This window comes from Ranitomeya imitator, chromosome 1 (genome assembly GCF_032444005.1).
Source record: "Ranitomeya imitator isolate aRanImi1 chromosome 1, aRanImi1.pri, whole genome shotgun sequence".
NCBI classification, from domain to species: domain Eukaryota; kingdom Metazoa; phylum Chordata; class Amphibia; order Anura; family Dendrobatidae; genus Ranitomeya; species Ranitomeya imitator.
Genome location: NC_091282.1, coordinates 591,686,856 through 591,704,599, shown reverse-complemented (window position 1 = coordinate 591,704,599; position 17,744 = coordinate 591,686,856). Strand labels below are relative to the sequence as shown.

The 17,744-nt window shown below is 44.6% G+C and overlaps 1 protein-coding gene across 3 annotated transcripts in view; it reads left to right on the top strand.

The window, feature by feature from the left end:
- The window catches only part of LOC138680655 (C2 calcium-dependent domain-containing protein 4D-like), a 267,619-nt gene that overhangs the window by 79,719 nt on the left and 170,156 nt on the right, over window positions 1–17,744 (top strand). For 2 of the 3 annotated variants that reach the window (XM_069767967.1, XM_069767971.1), the window contains exon 3: window positions 2,507–5,333. The exons of the other annotated variant lie outside the window; for it this stretch is intronic. In XM_069767967.1, the coding sequence (XP_069624068.1) occupies window positions 2,556–3,764 (1,209 nt within the window). In that variant the 5' untranslated portion in view covers window positions 2,507–2,555 and the 3' untranslated portion in view covers window positions 3,765–5,333. Of the gene's footprint in view, window positions 1–2,506; window positions 5,334–17,744 lie in introns of those variants that run through there. 3 annotated transcript variants of the gene reach the window in all.

Below are 17,744 nucleotides of genomic sequence, written 5' to 3'. Positions count from 1 at the left end.
GGGTTGGGGATCTGGTCTGGTTGTCTTCCCGTCATGTTCCTATGAAGGTTTCTTCTCCTAAGTTTAAGCCTCGGTTTATTGGTCCTTATAGGATTTCTGAGATTATTAATCCGGTGTCTTTTCGACTGGCGCTTCCGGCCTCTTTTGCTATCCATAATGTCTTCCATAGATCTTTTCAGAAGTATGTGGAGCCCGTTGTTCCCTCTGTTGATCCTCCGGCCCCTGTGTTGGTTGATGGGGAGTTGGAATATGTTGTTGAGAAGATTTTGGATTCCCGTTTTTCGAGTCGGAAGCTTCAGTACCTGGTCAAATGGAAGGGTTATGGCCAGGAGGATAATTCTTGGGTTTTTGCCTCTGATGTCCATGCTGCTGATTTGGTCCGTGCCTTTCATCTGGCTCAACCTGATCGTCCTGGGGCCCTGGTGAGGGTTCGGTGACCCCTCCTCAAGGGGGGGTACTGTTGTGAATTCTGCTCTTGGGCTCCCTCCAGTGGTTGTAGGTGGGAATGCAGTTGTCTCTGAGTCGCAGTTCTGGCCAGGTGTATCTGCTGATTGCAATGCTGACTGGGATATTTAGGTGTGCAGGATTCATTAGCCCTTGCCAGTTGTCTATGTTCCTTGTGAAGTGTTGGATCACTTTCTGGCTTCTCCTGCTTAAATGCCAAATTCAGCAAAGATAAGTGTTTTTTGAAGGGTTTTAATACTGACCGCACAGAACTCTGTCCTATCCTGTCCTATCTAGCTAGAGGGGCCTCCTGTGCTAAATCCTGTTTTTCTGCCTGTGTGTGTTTTTTCCTCTCTGACTCACCGCCAATATTTGTGGGGGCCTGTCTATCCTTTGGGGATCTGCTCTGAGGCAAGATAGTATTCCTATTTCCATCTTTAGGGGTATTTAGTCCTCTGGCTGTGACGAGGTGTCTAGGATTGGTTAGGTACACCCCAAGGCTACTTCTAGTTGCGGTGTTAAGTTCAGGATTGCAGGTCAGTATAGTGACCACCTACTCCAGTGAAAGTTCTCATGCTGCTCCAAGGTCACCGGATCATAACATGTACCACAGCTAAGTAGCATATAACACAGCCCACGTAGCATATAGCACAGCCATGTAGCATATAGCACAGGTCACATAGCATAGCACAGGCCACGTAGTATATAACACTGCCACGTAGTATATAACAGCCCCCGTAGCATATAACACAGCCCACGTAGTATATAGCACAGCCACGTAGTATATAGCACAGCCAACGTAGTATATTGCACAGCCCACATAGTATATAGCACAGCTCATGTAGTATATAGCACAGCTCACGTAGTATATAGCACAGCTCACGTAGTATATAGCACAGCTCACGTAGTATATAGCACAGCTCATGTAGTATATAGCACAGCCCACGCAGTGTATAACACAGCCCACACAGTGTATAACACAGCCCACGTAGTATATAGCACAGCCCTCGCAGTGTATAACACAGCCCACGCAGGGTATAACACAGCCCATGTGGTATATAGCACAGCCCACATAGTATATAACACAGCCCACATAGTATATTGCACAGCTACGTAGTATATAGCACAGCCCACGTAGTATATACAGCCACTTAGTATATAGCACAGCCCACGTAGTATATAGCACAGCTCACGCAGTTTATAACACAGCCCACGTAGTGTATAGCACAGCTCATGCAGTATATAACACAGCCACATAGTATATTCCCAGCCACGTAATATATTGCACAGCCACATAGTTTATAGCACAGAGATGTAGTATATAACACAGCCCACGCAGTATATAGCACAGCCCATGTAGTATATAGCAATGTGAGCACCATATCCCTGTTAAAAAAAGAATTAAAATAAAAAATAGTTATATACTCACCTTCCAGCGGCCCCCGGATCCAGGCGATGCATTTAGCGATGCTCCTCACGACGCTCCGGTTCCAAGAATGCATTGCAGTCTCGCGAGATGGCGTAGCGGTCTCACGAGACCGCTGCGCCATCATCTCGTGAGACCGCAATGCATGGCCCGGAACGTCGTGAGGAGCCAGAAAGGCGCCGGAAGGTGAGTATATAATGATTTTTTAATTTTTTTTATTATTTTTAACATTATATCTTTTTACTATTGATGCTGCATAGGCAACATCAATAGTAAAAAGTTGGTCACACATTGTTAATAGCAGCGTTAACGGACTGCGTTACACCGCGGCATAACGCGGTGTAACGCAGCCATTAACCCTGTGTGAGCGCTGACTGGAGGGGAGTATGGAGGGGGCACTGACGGAGAGTAGGAAGGGGCGAATTCGCGGCCGGACTGTGCCTGTCACTGATTGGTCGCGGCCGGCAGCGATGCGGAATTTCCGTTACAGACAGACAGACGGAAGTGACCTTAGACGATTATATAGATAGATGTAACTCCTGTGTGGGCATATGGAAGAGAACAAGGGGAAAAGTTGAGGAATTTTTTAGCACTTGTGCTTGCCGTTTTCAGTAAATCAAATGTCTTTTTACTTAGTTTCAGAAATTGCTTCATTCAGAAAAAGGCAAGAACGTCTTACATCCACATGTTTTGCTCGAAGAAGAAGCTTCTGCCGTCATGTCCAAATATTCTCACCCCAGATAAAATTCCAATATTCTTTATACCTCCTAAACTGTCCTCTCTCCCAGATGGAGGTGGTCATGTCGGAAAATGGCTGCAGAAACAAACATTAGATATCAGATCTAAATCTTCTCCAAGAGCAAGTCGACATGTTATCCAGGTAGAAGATCTGGAACAGGAGGGGGAGACTTTGGGAGAAGAAAATCATTGGTCCATTGCCAATTCGACAAGTCGACATGTTATCCAAGTAGAAGGTCTGGAGCAGGAGGGGGAGACTTTGGGAGAAGAAAACCATTGGTCCATTGCCACCAGTATTCTAGGAAGGCCTTACCTGTCCGAGAGCCCACACACAAGGAGGAGGGAGTCTCTGTTCCATCAGAAATGTCACACACATGGTCCTTGTGATGCAAAACCATTGTCCCCATTAGACACAGACCATATCCTGAACTGGAAACCATCTTCTCATGATCCACATCTGCAGAGGTTTTCTTGTGGACCCATGGATAGTGACACAACATCCTCCACAGAGTCTTCTCCCTTTAGTTCTCCCCTCTTAATTCGCTCCCTGTATGGAAGTACAGTTATTCCTGATCTTGACAATCATAATTATTACCACACTGTGACTGTTAACACCCTGAGTCATGCTAATTCCTTGCCTACTGAAGAAATCAGCTCAACAGATGCCAGTCCAAATCTACCCACCAAGGAACACCACTCCAGCCTGAGAGCCTCCATGATGCACCTAGTTCCTCCTCCAATCTTTCACCTGGACTTTATCTGTTGTCAGGAGCGTTTGACCAGGGAGACTAAGGTCGTGCTCAGTAAATGTGGCCTACTTCGTTTATCTATCGAGTATCTAAAAGAATTGGGACGTCTGAGGGTGAAACTTGTCACTGCCGAGAATTTGTATTCATTGCACCAAGACCCCCGCAGCATCAGTTGTTGTGTGGTGATGTACCTGATGCCTGGAAAACTACAGAAGCAAAGAAGCACTGTGATCCGCCAAAGCAAAAGCCCCATTTTTAATGAAGATTTTTACTTTGAAGAGGTGGAAAAAGGCAAAGTAGATAACCTCAGGTTGAAGATGGAAGTCATAAACAGACGTACGGGCATGAAGCTCGATCATGTCTTGGGAAGTAGTGAACTTCCACTGTCTGCTATTATACCTTTGTAGTGCCACTGTAGTGTTTGGTTTATATGGTAAATGAGTCAACAACAGTATGGACAATGACTTGGTAATTTGAGGTGTATGGCTACCAGCTTTTCAGTCAGATGACTGCTATTGTTCCTGGAGTAAACCATAAGGTCCACATACAATTGTTGGCCCAATCCGCCAATATGGAATTGGTCAATGGCCAGCGTGTATGGGGGTGCCGGCTGACTGATGGTATAGCTAGATGTTGATCAGGCATGTATGATTTCAGATTGAAAATCATATTGGTCCCCCTAAGACAAGTCGTCAGCCGATGTGTTAGTTCATGGCTTTCTCATGGAGAACACAGGAGAGCTTAACTGAATGAATGCTCTAATGTAGCGGAGAGTTGGCTGCCGGCTGAACTATCATCTGAAGCATTGTTCAGCCAACAGCCATCTAATGTGTGTGGGCCCCTAGAATAAAAGTATCATGGGACTGAATTCCAAACTCCAAATCCTTATCTGCCACAGAGTCAGGAGCCCCCATGCACTTTAGATGGTCGGCAGCTCCAGATAGATTTAGCCACCTTTTATATAATGAAGGGTGAGTTTACCCCCTAAAAAACATGATATACTCAAAAGTAAAGTGATAACAAGGTGGTATAATCAAGGAAAGGATGTAACATTGTAGGTTATAACTGAGGAAACATCTGGAGCACCGGTAAGGGGACCTGTCACTTACCTAACCACAGGCAGCATGAGTCAAAGCCTTGCTGCACAACTGTAGCCCGGTATATTTCTTTTTGAAACACAAAAAAAATGTAAGAGCCAAGGACTATATGGAGAGACAAACATAGTCCAGCCCTTCATTTGGTTGTCTATAAGTCTGGACAGCTACAGTTTAAGGACAGATTGATGTGTATCAATCACATGGAGCTGTTGGAGGGCCAGCTCTTCAAACTATATTTTTTCTGAAATATTTAAGCATTTCAGAAAAGATGATACCTGACTGTAAGCACGCATCGAGGCACTGACTGGTATGTCCCGTTGTATGGTCAGAATGAATTAAGTGACCGTTTCCCTTGAAAAACACAAAAAAATCCCACAATGGAGCTGAGATAATGTTTCATGCGATTATTTCACTTATATTATTTTTATTATTTGCTGTATGATATTATTTGCTATATAATATAATAGAGTGGAGACTGGTTGTTTTGTTAATAATTTATTTGATTAGAATTTACCGAATTTATTTATTATTATTTAGAATTTATTTTGGTCTGAATAACTATAGCAATTGTTACCATACACCTCTCGTGTCTCCCTTTTTCCTCATAGTTTGTAAGCTTGTGAGCAGGGCCCTCATTCCTCCTGGTATCTGTTTTGAACTGTATTTCTGTTATGCTGTAATGTCTATTGTCTGTACAAGTCCCCTCTATAATTTGTAAAGCGCTGCGGAATATGTTGGCGCTATATAAATAAAAATTATTATTATTATTTATTACATTCATTATAAGTTTGTAATAAAAATAAGTAAAAATAAGAATGGAACTAATTGTACTAGTAGTAATATGTGCACATGATGAATAAAATGAGGTTTCCATACTGAGACACATGTGGATGTCATTCTCTTTGGTGTCTGTACGTACATGCGAACTACATATATTATACTGCAATACAATTTTTGTTCAGCATGCGGCGTAAAGTTCAGCTTTTATGGATGTGGCCAGTGTCATCTGGGCCGGCTTTTAGACTGCTCTGTATTTTTATCCTGTGTGCCACCACACCCCTTTGGTAAAGACCATATAAATTAAGGATGTACTGAAAGAAAGCTGGTCTTTTACCAGTACACCATCACATATGGGATACTGCCACGTTCAGGAAAAGTTGCATAGTAAATTGTGGGGTCCATTGTCTCCTATTAGCTTGTGAAAAAAATTAATTTTTCTGTTTTTTTTCATTCCACTTCCAAAGTCACTCCAAGAAGGAAAATGGCCATAAAAAATAGGTTTTGAAAATTTCCTAGAAGAAAATGAAAAATTGCTTTTGACATCTTAACGAAATAGGTCTTTTGAAAATGATGTTAACATGTGGTAAATTTTGCCGTCAATGAATGAAAATTGCTATTTAAAAAAAAAACTTAAAATTTAAGATGTTTTCATAAATAAAATGCAAAATAGATTGGATTAAATTTACCACTATCATAATTTACAATGTTAGAACCAGAAACACATGGGCTACTTGCACATTGAACAAGTCTGTAGGAACATGTTCACACCACCAAGAAACTTGAAGACACAAAAGAGCACAGTGAGGTAAAAAATACTCTGTTGTAAAAAAAAAATCACAGTAATAAGCAAGTGCTAGTCAAAAGATGGAAAAAACAGGGTATTTAGTTGATACTTTTTTTGCAAAAAAATGTATAATAAGCTGCTCCACCAATCGTCAAGGTATACCCATATAGAGCAGTCTTAACTAATGTATATAATCCCTATCTGATGTACTTAAAAACCTGATCATCTTTATAGTACCTGTATAAGCAGGGTTCAGAGAAGGAATATCCATGTGGACTTGCTAGATAGAACAGCTTTAGTGAAAATGACCCACAAAGGAGTGGTGGACTCCCCAGTCTTGTAGAAACAAGAGAACAATTATAGTACCAGAAACACATGGGCTACTTGCACATTGAACAAGTCTGTAGGAACATGTTCACACCACCAAGAAACTTGAAGACACAAAAGAGCACAGTGAGGTAAAAAATACTCTGTTGTAAAAAAATCACAGTAATAAGCAAGTGCTAGTCAAAAGATGGAAAAAACAGGGTATTTAGTTGATACTTTTTTTGCAAAAAAATGTATAATAAGCTGCTCCACCAATCGTCAAGGTATACCCATATAGAGCAGTCTTAACTAATGTATATAATCCCTATCTGATGTACTTAAAAACCTGATCATCTTTATAGTACCTGTATAAGCAGGGTTCAGAGAAGGAATATCCATGTGGACTTGCTAGATAGAACAGCTTTAGTGAAAATGACCCACAAAGAAGTGGTGGACTCCCCAGTCTTGTAGAAACAAGAGAACAATTATAGTACCAGAAACACATGGGCTACTTGCACATTGAACAAGTCTGTAGGAACATGTTCACACCACCAAGAAACTTGAAGACACAAAAGAGCACAGTGAGGTAAAAAATACTCTGTTGTAAAAAAAAATCACAGTAATAAGCAAGTGCTAGTCAAAAGATGGAAAAAACAGGGTATTTAGTTGATACTTTTTTTGCAAAAAAATGTATAATAAGCTGCTCCACCAATCGTCAAGGTATACCCATATAGAGCAGTCTTAACTAATGTATATAATCCCTATCTGATGTATTTAAAAACCTGATCATCTGTATATATCTGTTTTTTTCCATCTTTTGACTAGCACTTGCTTATTACTGTTATTTTTTTACAACATTTGAGAGAGTTCCCTGAGCAGACAATGGCTGACTGTCATCAAGGCTTCCCTCCTCTTCGGCCGCAGACGCCTGCTCCTTAATGTGCGTCAAACTTTGCATCAGCAGATGCATTAGTGGGATGCATTGCAGTGCATGCTTATGATGGCGTCGTCTGCACTTACCAGCCATGTGCATTCCTCAAAACACTGAAGTACTTGACAGAGGTCTTGGAGCTTCGACCACTGCACACCAGACAACTCCATGTCTGCCATCCAACTGCCTGCCCATGTATGTGTATCCTCCCACAAATACATTACAGCATGCCTCTGTTCGCACAGTCTCTGAAGCATGTGCAGTGTGGAGTTCCACCTTGTTGAAACATCGATTATTAGGCGGTGCTGGGGAAGCTTCAGCGATCGCTGATGGTTCAGCATACGGCTGGAGTGTACGAGCGACCGGCGGATGTGCGAGCAAAGTCTTCGCACCTTCAGGAGCAGGGCTGATAACCCCAGATAATTTTTCAGGAAGTACTGCACCACCAGGCTCAAGGTGTGAGCCAGGCAAGGTATGTGTTTCAGTTCTGAAATGGCTATGGCAGCCATAAAATTCCTTCCGTTATCACTGACTACCTTGCCTGCCTCAAGATGTACACTGCCCAGCCAAGACTGAGTTTCTTGCCGCAAGTACTCGGCCAGTACTTCCGCGGTGTGTCTGTTGTTGCCCAACACAGCCTGCTGACGCTTACCACTAGCTGTTCCATAATGTGACACCTCGTGTGCAACACTGGCAGCTGCGGATGGAGTGGACGGAGGAGGAGGAGTGTCGAACGCCTACTGCCAACTGTTTCCTAGACCGTGGGCTAGGCAGAACTGTCCCACTATGGCTGTCCCCTGTGGACCCTGCATCCACCACATTAACCCAGTGCACCGTGATGGACACGTAACATCCCTGGCCATGCCTACTGGTCCATGCATCTGCTGTGAGGTGCACCTTTCTACTGACTGATTGCCTGAGTGCTTAGACAATGCGGTCTTTGACATGCTGGTGGAGGGCTGGGATGGCTTTTCTCGCAAAGAAGTGTCGACTGGGTAGGTCATAGCGTGGTACTGCGTAGGCCATCAGGGCTTCAGGGGTTGGTGATGGTATTCTTGATGTTGGCCTACCTACAGTGTTTCCTACCAAGAACCTTGTGATTCCCTGACTGCTTTGACCTTGGGACGATACCTCCACATTTGCTGTTGGTGGTGTCCTAACCGGTGGGCTTACAGTGAGGGAAGCAATGTAGCGTTGCTGACTACCTTCATTCTGAGTGGGTGCACCAACGGTACGGGATGTTTGGCAGTTAGTCCAGGCTTGCAAGTGCATGCTGGCTTAATGTCTACGCATGCACGTTGTATTTAAATTTTGGACATTCTTCCCTCTGCTAAAGGTCTTTGAGCATTTCTTACAGATAACTTTACGTGGATCATTCGAATCTTGGTTAAAAAATTCCCACACTGCACTCTTCCTACTATCAAATACCTTTTCAGGCATTGCACGATGTTCTCCTTTCACCGGATGGCCACGCTGTCCTAAAAGTGTTTTTGGTTTTGTCAAACGTTTTTGCCAGATACGGGCCTGCCAGTTGAAATCTGTTGCGATGTAGATGCCCGCTGCGGATAATCCTCTGTTATGAAAGGTAATTCAGTACCACAATGGACATAGAGGTCAGCGCACATACAGTGACCTGGCAATAACCCAAAAAACAAGAACGAGCTCTGAGACGTGGGAACTCTGTTGACCGCAATCCCTAATCCTCTCCAACCACACTAAAGGCAGCCGTGGATTGCGCCTAACGCTCCCTATGCAACTCGGCACGGCCTGAGAAACTAGCTAGCCTGAAGATAGAAAATAAGCCTACCTTGCCTCAGAGAAATACCCCAAAGGAAAAGGCAGCCCCCACATATAATGACTGTGAGTTAAGATGAAAAGACAAACGTAGAGATGAAATAGATTTAGCAAAGTGAGGCCCAACTTTCTGAACAGAGCGAGGATAGGAAAGGTAACTTTGCGGTCAACACAAAACCCTACAAAAACCACGCAAAGGGGGCAAAAAGACCCTCCGTACCGAACTAACGGCACAGAGGTACACCCTCTGCGTCCCAGAGCTTCCAGCAAGCAGTAAAAAACAAATTGACAAGCTGGACAGAAAAAAACAGCAAACAAATAGCAAAGAGGAACTTAGCTATGCAGAGCAGCAGGCCACAGGAACGATCCAGGAGGAAACAGGTCCAATACTAGAACATTGACTGGAGGCCAGGATCAAAGCACTAGGTGGAGTTAAATAGAGCAGCACCTTACGACTTCACCACATCACCTGAGGAAGGAAACTCAGAAGCCGCAGTACCACTTTCCTCCACCAACGGAAGCTCACAGAGAGAACCAGCCGAAGTACCACTTGTGACCACAGGAGGGAGCTCTGCCACAGAATTCACAACAGTACCCCCCCTTGAGGAGGGGTCACCGAACCCTCACCAGAGCTCCCAGGACGACCAGGATGAGCCATATGAAAGGCACGAACAAGATCGGGAGCATGGACATCAGAGGCAAAGACCCAGGAATTATCTTCCTGAGCATAACCCTTCCACTTAACCAGATACTGGAGTTTCCGCCTTGAAACACGAGAATCCAAAATCTTCTCCACAATATACTCCAACTCCCCCTCCACCAAAACCGGGGCAGGAGGATCAACAGATGGAACCATAGGTGCCACGTATCTCCGCAACAATGACCTATGGAATACGTTATGTATGGAAAAAGAATCTGGAAGGGTCAGACGAAAAGACACAGGATTAAGTACCTCAGAAATCCTATATGGACCAATAAAACGAGGTTTAAACTTAGGAGAGGAAACCTTCATAGGAATATGACGAGAAGATAACCAAACCAAGTCCCCAACCCGAAGTCGGGGACCCACACAGCGTCTGCGATTAGCGAAATGTTGAGCCTTCTCCTGGGACAAAGTCAAATTGTCCACTACATGAGTCCAAATCTGCTGCAACCTGTCCACCACATTATCCACACCAGGACAGTCCGAAGACTCAACCTGCCCTGAAGAGAAACGAGGATGAAACCCAGAGTTGCAGAAAAACGGTGAAACCAAGGTAGCCGAGCTGGCCCGATTATTAAGGGCGAACTCAGCCAAAGGCAAAAAGGACACGCAGTCATCTTGATCAGCAGAAACAAAGCATCTCAGATATGTTTCCAAGGTCTGATTGGTTCGTTCGGTCTGGCCATTAGTCTGAGGATGGAAAGCCGAGGAAAAAGACAAATCAATGCCCATCCTACCACAAAAGGCTCGCCAAAACCTCGAAACGAACTGGGAACCTCTGTCAGAAACGATATTCTCTGGAATGCCATGTAAACGAACCACATGCTGGAAAAACAATGGCACCAAATCAGAGGAGGAAGGCAATTTAGACAAGGGTACCAAATGGACCATCTTAGAGAAGCGATCACAGACCACCCAAATGACTGACATCTTTTGAGAGACGGGAAGATCTGAAATAAAATCCATAGAGATATGCGTCCAAGGCCTCTTCGGGACCGGCAAGGGCAAAAGCAACCCACTGGCACGAGAACAGCAGGGCTTAGCCCGAGCACAAATCCCACAGGACTGCACAAAAGTACGCACATCCCGCGACAGAGATGGCCACCAAAAGGATCTAGCCACTAACTCTCTGGTACCAAAGATTCCAGGATGACCAGCCAACACCGAACAATGAACCTCAGAGACAACTTTATTCGTCCACCTATCAGGGACAAACAGTTTCTCCGCTGGGCAACGATCAGGTTTATTAGCCTGAAATTTTTGCAGCACCCGCCGCAAATCAGGGGAGATGGCAGACACAATTACTCCCTCTTTGAGGATACCCGCCGGCTCAGATACACCCGTAGAGTCGGGCACAAAACTCCTAGACAGAGCATCCGCCTTCACATTTTTAGAGCCCGGAAGGTATGAAATCACAAAGTCAAAACGGGCAAAAAACAATGACCAACGAGCTTGTCTAGGATTCAACCGCTTGGCGGACTCGAGATAAGTCAAGTTCTTATGATCAGTCAAGACCACCACGCGATGCTTAGCTCCTTCAAGCCAATGACGCCACTCCTCGAATGCCCACTTCATGGCCAGCAACTCTCGATTGTCCACATCATAATTTCGCTCAGCAGGCGAAAACTTCCTGGAAAAGAAGGCGCATGGTTTCATCACCGAGCAATCAGAACTTCTCTGCGACAAAACAGCCCCTGCTCCAATCTCAGAAGCATCAACATCGACCTGGAACGGAAGCGAAACATCTGGTTGACACAACACAGGGGCAGAAGAAAAACGACGCTTCAACTCTTGAAAAGCTTCCACCGCAGCAGAAGACCAATTGACCAAATCAGCACCTTTCTTGGTCAAATCGGTCAATGGTTTAGCAATACTAGAAAAATTGCAGATGAAGCGACGATAAAAATTAGCAAAGCCCAGGAACTTTTGCAGACTTTTCAGAGATGTCGGCTGAGTCCAATTATGGATGGCTTGGACCTTAACAGGGTCCATCTCGATAGTAGAAGGGGAAAAGATGAACCCCAAAAATGAAACCTTCTGAACACCAAAGAGACACTTTGATCCCTTCACAAACAAAGAATTAGCACGCAGGACCTGAAACACCGTTCTTACCTGCTTCACATGAGACTCCCAATTATCCAAGAAGATCAAAATGTCATCTAAGTACACAATCAGGAATTTATCCAGGTACTCTCGGAAGATGTCATGCATAAAGGACTGAAACACTGATGGAGCATTGGCAAGTCCGAATGGCATTACTAGATACTCAAAATGGCCCTCGGGCGTATTAAATGCAGTTTTCCACTCATCGCCTCGCTTAATACGCACAAGATTATACGCACCACGAAGATCTATCTTGGTGAACCAACTAGCCCCCTTAATCCGAGCAAACAAATCAGATAACAATGGCAAGGGGTACTGAAATTTAACCGTGATCTTATTTAGAAGGCGGTAATCTATACAAGGTCTCAGTGAACCATCCTTCTTGGCTACAAAACAGAACCCTGCTCCTAATGGCGACGATGATGGGCGAATATGCCCCTTCTCCAAAGACTCCTTCACATAACTCCGCATAGCGGCGTGCTCAGGCACAGATAAATTAAACAGTCGACCTTTTGGGAATTTACTACCAGGAATCAAATCGATAGCACAATCACAATCCCTATGCGGAGGTAGGGTATCGGACTTGGGCTCATCAAATAAATCCCGGTAATCAGACAAGAACTCAGGAACCTCAGAAGGAGTGGATGACGAAATAGTCAGAAATGGGACATCACCATGTACCCCCTGACAACCCCAGCTGGACACAGACATGGATTTCCAATCTAATACTGGATTATGGACTTGTAGCCATGGCAACCCCAACACGACCACATCATGCAGATTATGCAACACCAGAAAGCGAATAACCTCCTGATGTGCAGGAGCCATGCACATGGTCAGCTGGGTCCAGTACTGAGGCTTATTCTTGGCCAAAGGCGTAGCATCAATTCCTCTCAATGGAATAGGACACTGCAAGGGCTCCAAGAAAAACCCACAACGCCTAGCATACTCCAAGTCCATCAAATTCAGAGCAGCACCTGAGTCCACAAATGCCATGACAGAATATGATGACAAAGAGCAGATCAAGGTAACAGACAGAAGAAATTTTGACTGTACCATACCAATGGTGGCAGACCTAGCGAACCGCTTAGTGCGCTTAGGACAATCAGAGATAGCATGAGTGGAATCACCACAGTAGAAACACAGCCCATTCAGACGTCTGTGTTCTTGCCGTTCAACTCTGGTCAAAGTCCTATCGCACTGCATAGGCTCAGGTTTAAGCTCAGGTAATACCGCCAAATGGTGCACAGATTTACGCTCGCGCAAGCGTCGACCGATCTGAATGGCCAAAGACATAGACTCATTCAGACCAGCAGGCATAGGAAATCCCACCATGACATCCTTAAGGGCTTCAGAGAGACCTTTTCTGAAAATAGCTGCGAGCGCACCTTCATTCCACTGAGTGAGTACGGACCACTTTCTAAATTTCTGACAATATACCTCTATTTCATCCTGACCCTGACCCTGACACAGAGCCAGCAAATTCTTCTCTGCCAGATCCACAGAATTAGGCTCATCGTACAGCAATCCGAGCGCCAGGAAAAATTATTTATTACTTAATGCAGGATCTCCTGACGCAAGAGAAAATGCCCAGTCCTGAGGGTCGCCACGCAAAAAAGAAATAACGATCCTAACTTGTTGAACTGGGTCACCAGAGGAGCGAGGTTTCAAAGCCAGAAATAGTTTACAATTATTTTTGAAACTCAGAAATTTAGTTCTATCTCTAAAAAACAAATCAGGAATAGGAATTCTCGGTTCTAACATAGAATTCTGAACCACAAAGTCTTGAATACTTTGTACTCTTGCCGTGAGCTGATCCACACATGAAGACTGACCTTTAATGTCCATTGCTACACCTGTGTCCTGAACCACCCAAATGTCTAGGGGAAAAAAAAGGCAAAACACAGTGCAAAGAAAAAAAAATGGTCTCAGAACTTCTTTTTTCCCTCTATTGGGAATCATTAGTACTTTGGACCTCCAGTACTGTTATGAAAGGTAATTCAGTACCACAATGGACATAGAGGTCAGCGCACATACAGTGACCTGGCAATAACCCAAAAAACAAGAACGAGCTCTGAGACGTGGGAACTCTGTTGACCGCAATCCCTAATCCTCTCCAACCACACTAAAGGCAGCCGTGGATTGCGCCTAACGCTCCCTATGCAACTCGGCACGGCCTGAGAAACTAGCTATCCTGAAGATAGAAAATAAGCCTACCTTGCCTCAGAGAAATACCCCAAAGGAAAAGGCAGCCCCCACATATAATGACTGTGAGTTAAGATGAAAAGACAAACGTAGAGATGAAATAGATTTAGCAAAGTGAGGCCCAACTTTCTGAACAGAGCGAGGATAGGAAAGTTAACTTTGCGGTCAACACAAAACCCTACAAAAACCACGCAAAGGGGGCAAAAAGACCCTCCGTACCGAACTAACGGCACGGAGGTACACCCTCTGCGTCCCAGAGCTTCCAGCAAGCAGTAAAAAACAAATTGACAAGCTGGACAGAAAAAAACAGCAAACAAATAGCAAAGAGGAACTTAGCTATGCAGAGAAGCAGGCCACAGGAACGATCCAGGAGGAAACAGGTCCAATACTAGAACATTGACTGGGGGCCAGGATCAAAGCACTAGGTGGAGTTAAATAGAGCAGCACCTAACGACTTCACCACATCACCTGAGGAAGGAAACTCAGAAGCCGCAGTACCACTTTCCTCCACCAACGAAAGCTCACAGAGAGAACCAGCCGAAGTACCACTTGTGACCACAGGAGGGAGCTCTGCCACAGAATTCACAACAATCCTCCTCCGCTTCAGAGCTACTGCCAGCGGCACCCTGTTCCCCCAATGGCTGCCAATCTGGGTCAACAACTTGGTCATCTATCACCTCCTCTTCAATGTCATGTGCACCTTCCTCTGTGTCACAGTGTAAGGTGCTATAGCGTTCGGGACAGGGCACCATAGTCTCATCAGGGTCAGATTCTGGCTCAGTACACTGCGAGGGCAATGTAGTGATTTGAGTCAGTGGAACAGCATAATAATCTAACTGTGGCTGTGCATCTGTGCACTCCATGTCCGATTCATCTTGTAATGGGCTGTTAACTATTTCCCTTTCTAACCCTGGCACGGTATGTGTAAAGAGCTCCATGGAGTAAACTGTAGTGTCGCCTGCCGCATCCTTCACTTTTGGTTTGGGTGGAGGACACAAGGAAGCGACTTGGTCCTGACCGGGAACATCCACTGACGACTTGCTGCTTTTATATTTTGAACTTTCGGAAGAGGATGCGAAAGAGCTAGAGGCTGAATCAGCAAGGAAAGCCAAAACTTTTTTCCTGCTGCTCCAGCTTTAAAAGCTGTTTTCCTACTCCCAGATAAGGGAGCGTTCGAGGCCTTGTGTAGCCAGAGGATGAGGCTGGCTCAACACCTCCAGCCTTAGGTCCTATTTTGCTTTTCCCACTACCACCAGATGCTCCACCACCACCACCATCAGTACAAGCTGGCAACGACCGCCCACGGCCTCTTCCACCAGACTTCCTCATTTTTTGGGAAAATCTAACCAAAATATGAACCGTTATATGTTACTGTAAAACAAGGTAGAAGGTGTATATAAACTTGTTAGCAATTTAAATCTCCCTCTTTTGGGGGGGAGACTGCGGGAAAAAAACAGGCCCTGTGTATTACACTACTCAATGTAAGTGGCAAAATGTGGCTGGCAGTTATACGACAAACAGAACTGACATATAGAAACTTGTTGTCAATTTCAATCTCACTTTTTTTGGGGGGGGAGACTGCAGCAAAAAACAGGCCCTGTGTATCACATTACACAATGTAAGTGGCACAACGTGGCTGGCAGATATACAACAAACAGAACTGACGTATAGAAACCTGTTGTCAAATTAAATCTCACTTTTTTGGGGGGGAGACTGCAGCAAAAAACAGGCCCTGTGTATTACACTACACAATGTAAGTGGCACAACGTGGCTGGCAGATATACGACAAACAGAACTGACGTATAGAAACTTGTTGTCAATTTAAATCTCACTTTTTGGGGGGGAGACTGCAGCAAAAAACAGGCCCTGCGTATTACACTACACAATGTAAGTGCCACAACGTGGCTGGCAGATATATGACAAACAGAACTGACGTATAGAAACTTGTTGTCAATTTAAATCTCTTTTTTTTTTGGGGGGGGGGAGACTGTGGAAAAAAACAGACCCTGTCTGTTGTGATCCGGTGACCTTGGAGCAGCATGAGAACTTTCACTGGAGTAGGTGGTCACTATACTGACTGCAAGTCCTGATCTTAACATCGCAACTAGAAGTAGCCGTGGAGTGTATCTAACCAATCCTAGACACCTCGTCACAGCCGGAGGACTAAATACCCCTAAAGATGGAAATAGGAATACTATCTTGCACTATACTGACCTGCAATCCTGAACTTAACACCGCAACTAGAAGTAGCCTTGGGGTGTACCTAACCAATCCTAGACACCTCGTCACAGCCAGAGGACTAAATACCCCTAAAGATGGAAATAGGAATACTATCTTGCCTCAGAGCAGATCCCCAAAGGATAGACAGGCCCCCACAAATATTGGCGGTGAGTCAGAGAGGAAAAAACACACACAGGCAGAAAAACAGGATTTAGCACAGGAGGCCACCCTAGCTAAAATAGGACAGGATAGGACAGAGTTCTGTGCGGTCAGTATTAAAACCCTTCAAAAATATCCACAGTAGAATATACAAAAACTTCCTCCATCTAACTAAAGACGTAGGAGCGTATATCTGCAACTCCAGCGAATCCTACATTCAGAGCAGAAATACAATCAAAAACAAGCACACAGCCTGTGTCCCACAGAAAAAGAAACAGACACTTATCTTTGCTGAAATGGCAGCCAAGTAGGAAAAGCCAGACAGAGATCCATCATGTCCCAAAAAACATTGACAACTGGCAAGGACTAATGAGTCCTGCAAGCCTAAATACCCCAGTCAGAACTGCAATTAGCAGATACACCTGTCCAAGACTGCAGCCCAGGAACAACTGCATTATCATCTACTACCACCAGAGGGTGCTCAAAAGCAGAATTCACAACACCTGTCTATTACACTACACAATGTAAGTGGCACAACGTGGCTGGCAGATATACAGCAAACAGAACTGACGTATAGAAGCTTGTTGGCAATTTAAATCTCACTTTTTTTGGGGGGAGACTATGGAAGAAAACAGGCCCTGTGTATTACACTACACAATGTAAGTGGCACAACGTGGCTGGCAGATATATACGACAAACAGAACTGATGTATATAAACTTGTTGGCAATTTAAATTCACTTTTTTTGGGGGGGGAGGAGACTGCAGCAAAAAACAAGCCCTGTGTATTACACTACACAATGTAAGCGGCACAACGTGGCTGGCAGATATACGACAAACAGAACTGATGTATAGAAGCTTGTTGGCAATTTAAATCTCACTTTTTGGGGGGGAGACTGCGGAAAAAACAGGCCCTGTGTTTTACACTACACAATGTAAGTGGCACAACGTGGCTGGCAGATATATCAAAAAATACAAGGGCTGTAGTACAATTTCAATCTCCCTACAATGATCAAAGGACAAGTATGGCAGCAATAAAAAGGACTGCTGCACACAAAAGTGTGGACAAAGAAACAAGAGAACTGTGCAGAAAGGAGCAACAGGATTTTTGCCTTTAAAAAAGCAGTTGGTTTGCACAGCGGCGTACAAACGGCAATGCAGCTATCAGGGAGCCTTATAGGGCAGCCTAATAAGCTACAGAGCTGATGTCCAAAATAAAAACTCCACTGTCCCTGCAAAGAAATGGTGGTGTTGGACAGTGGAAATCGCTACAGTACAAGCAGTTTCGGGGTTAATCTTCCCTCCCT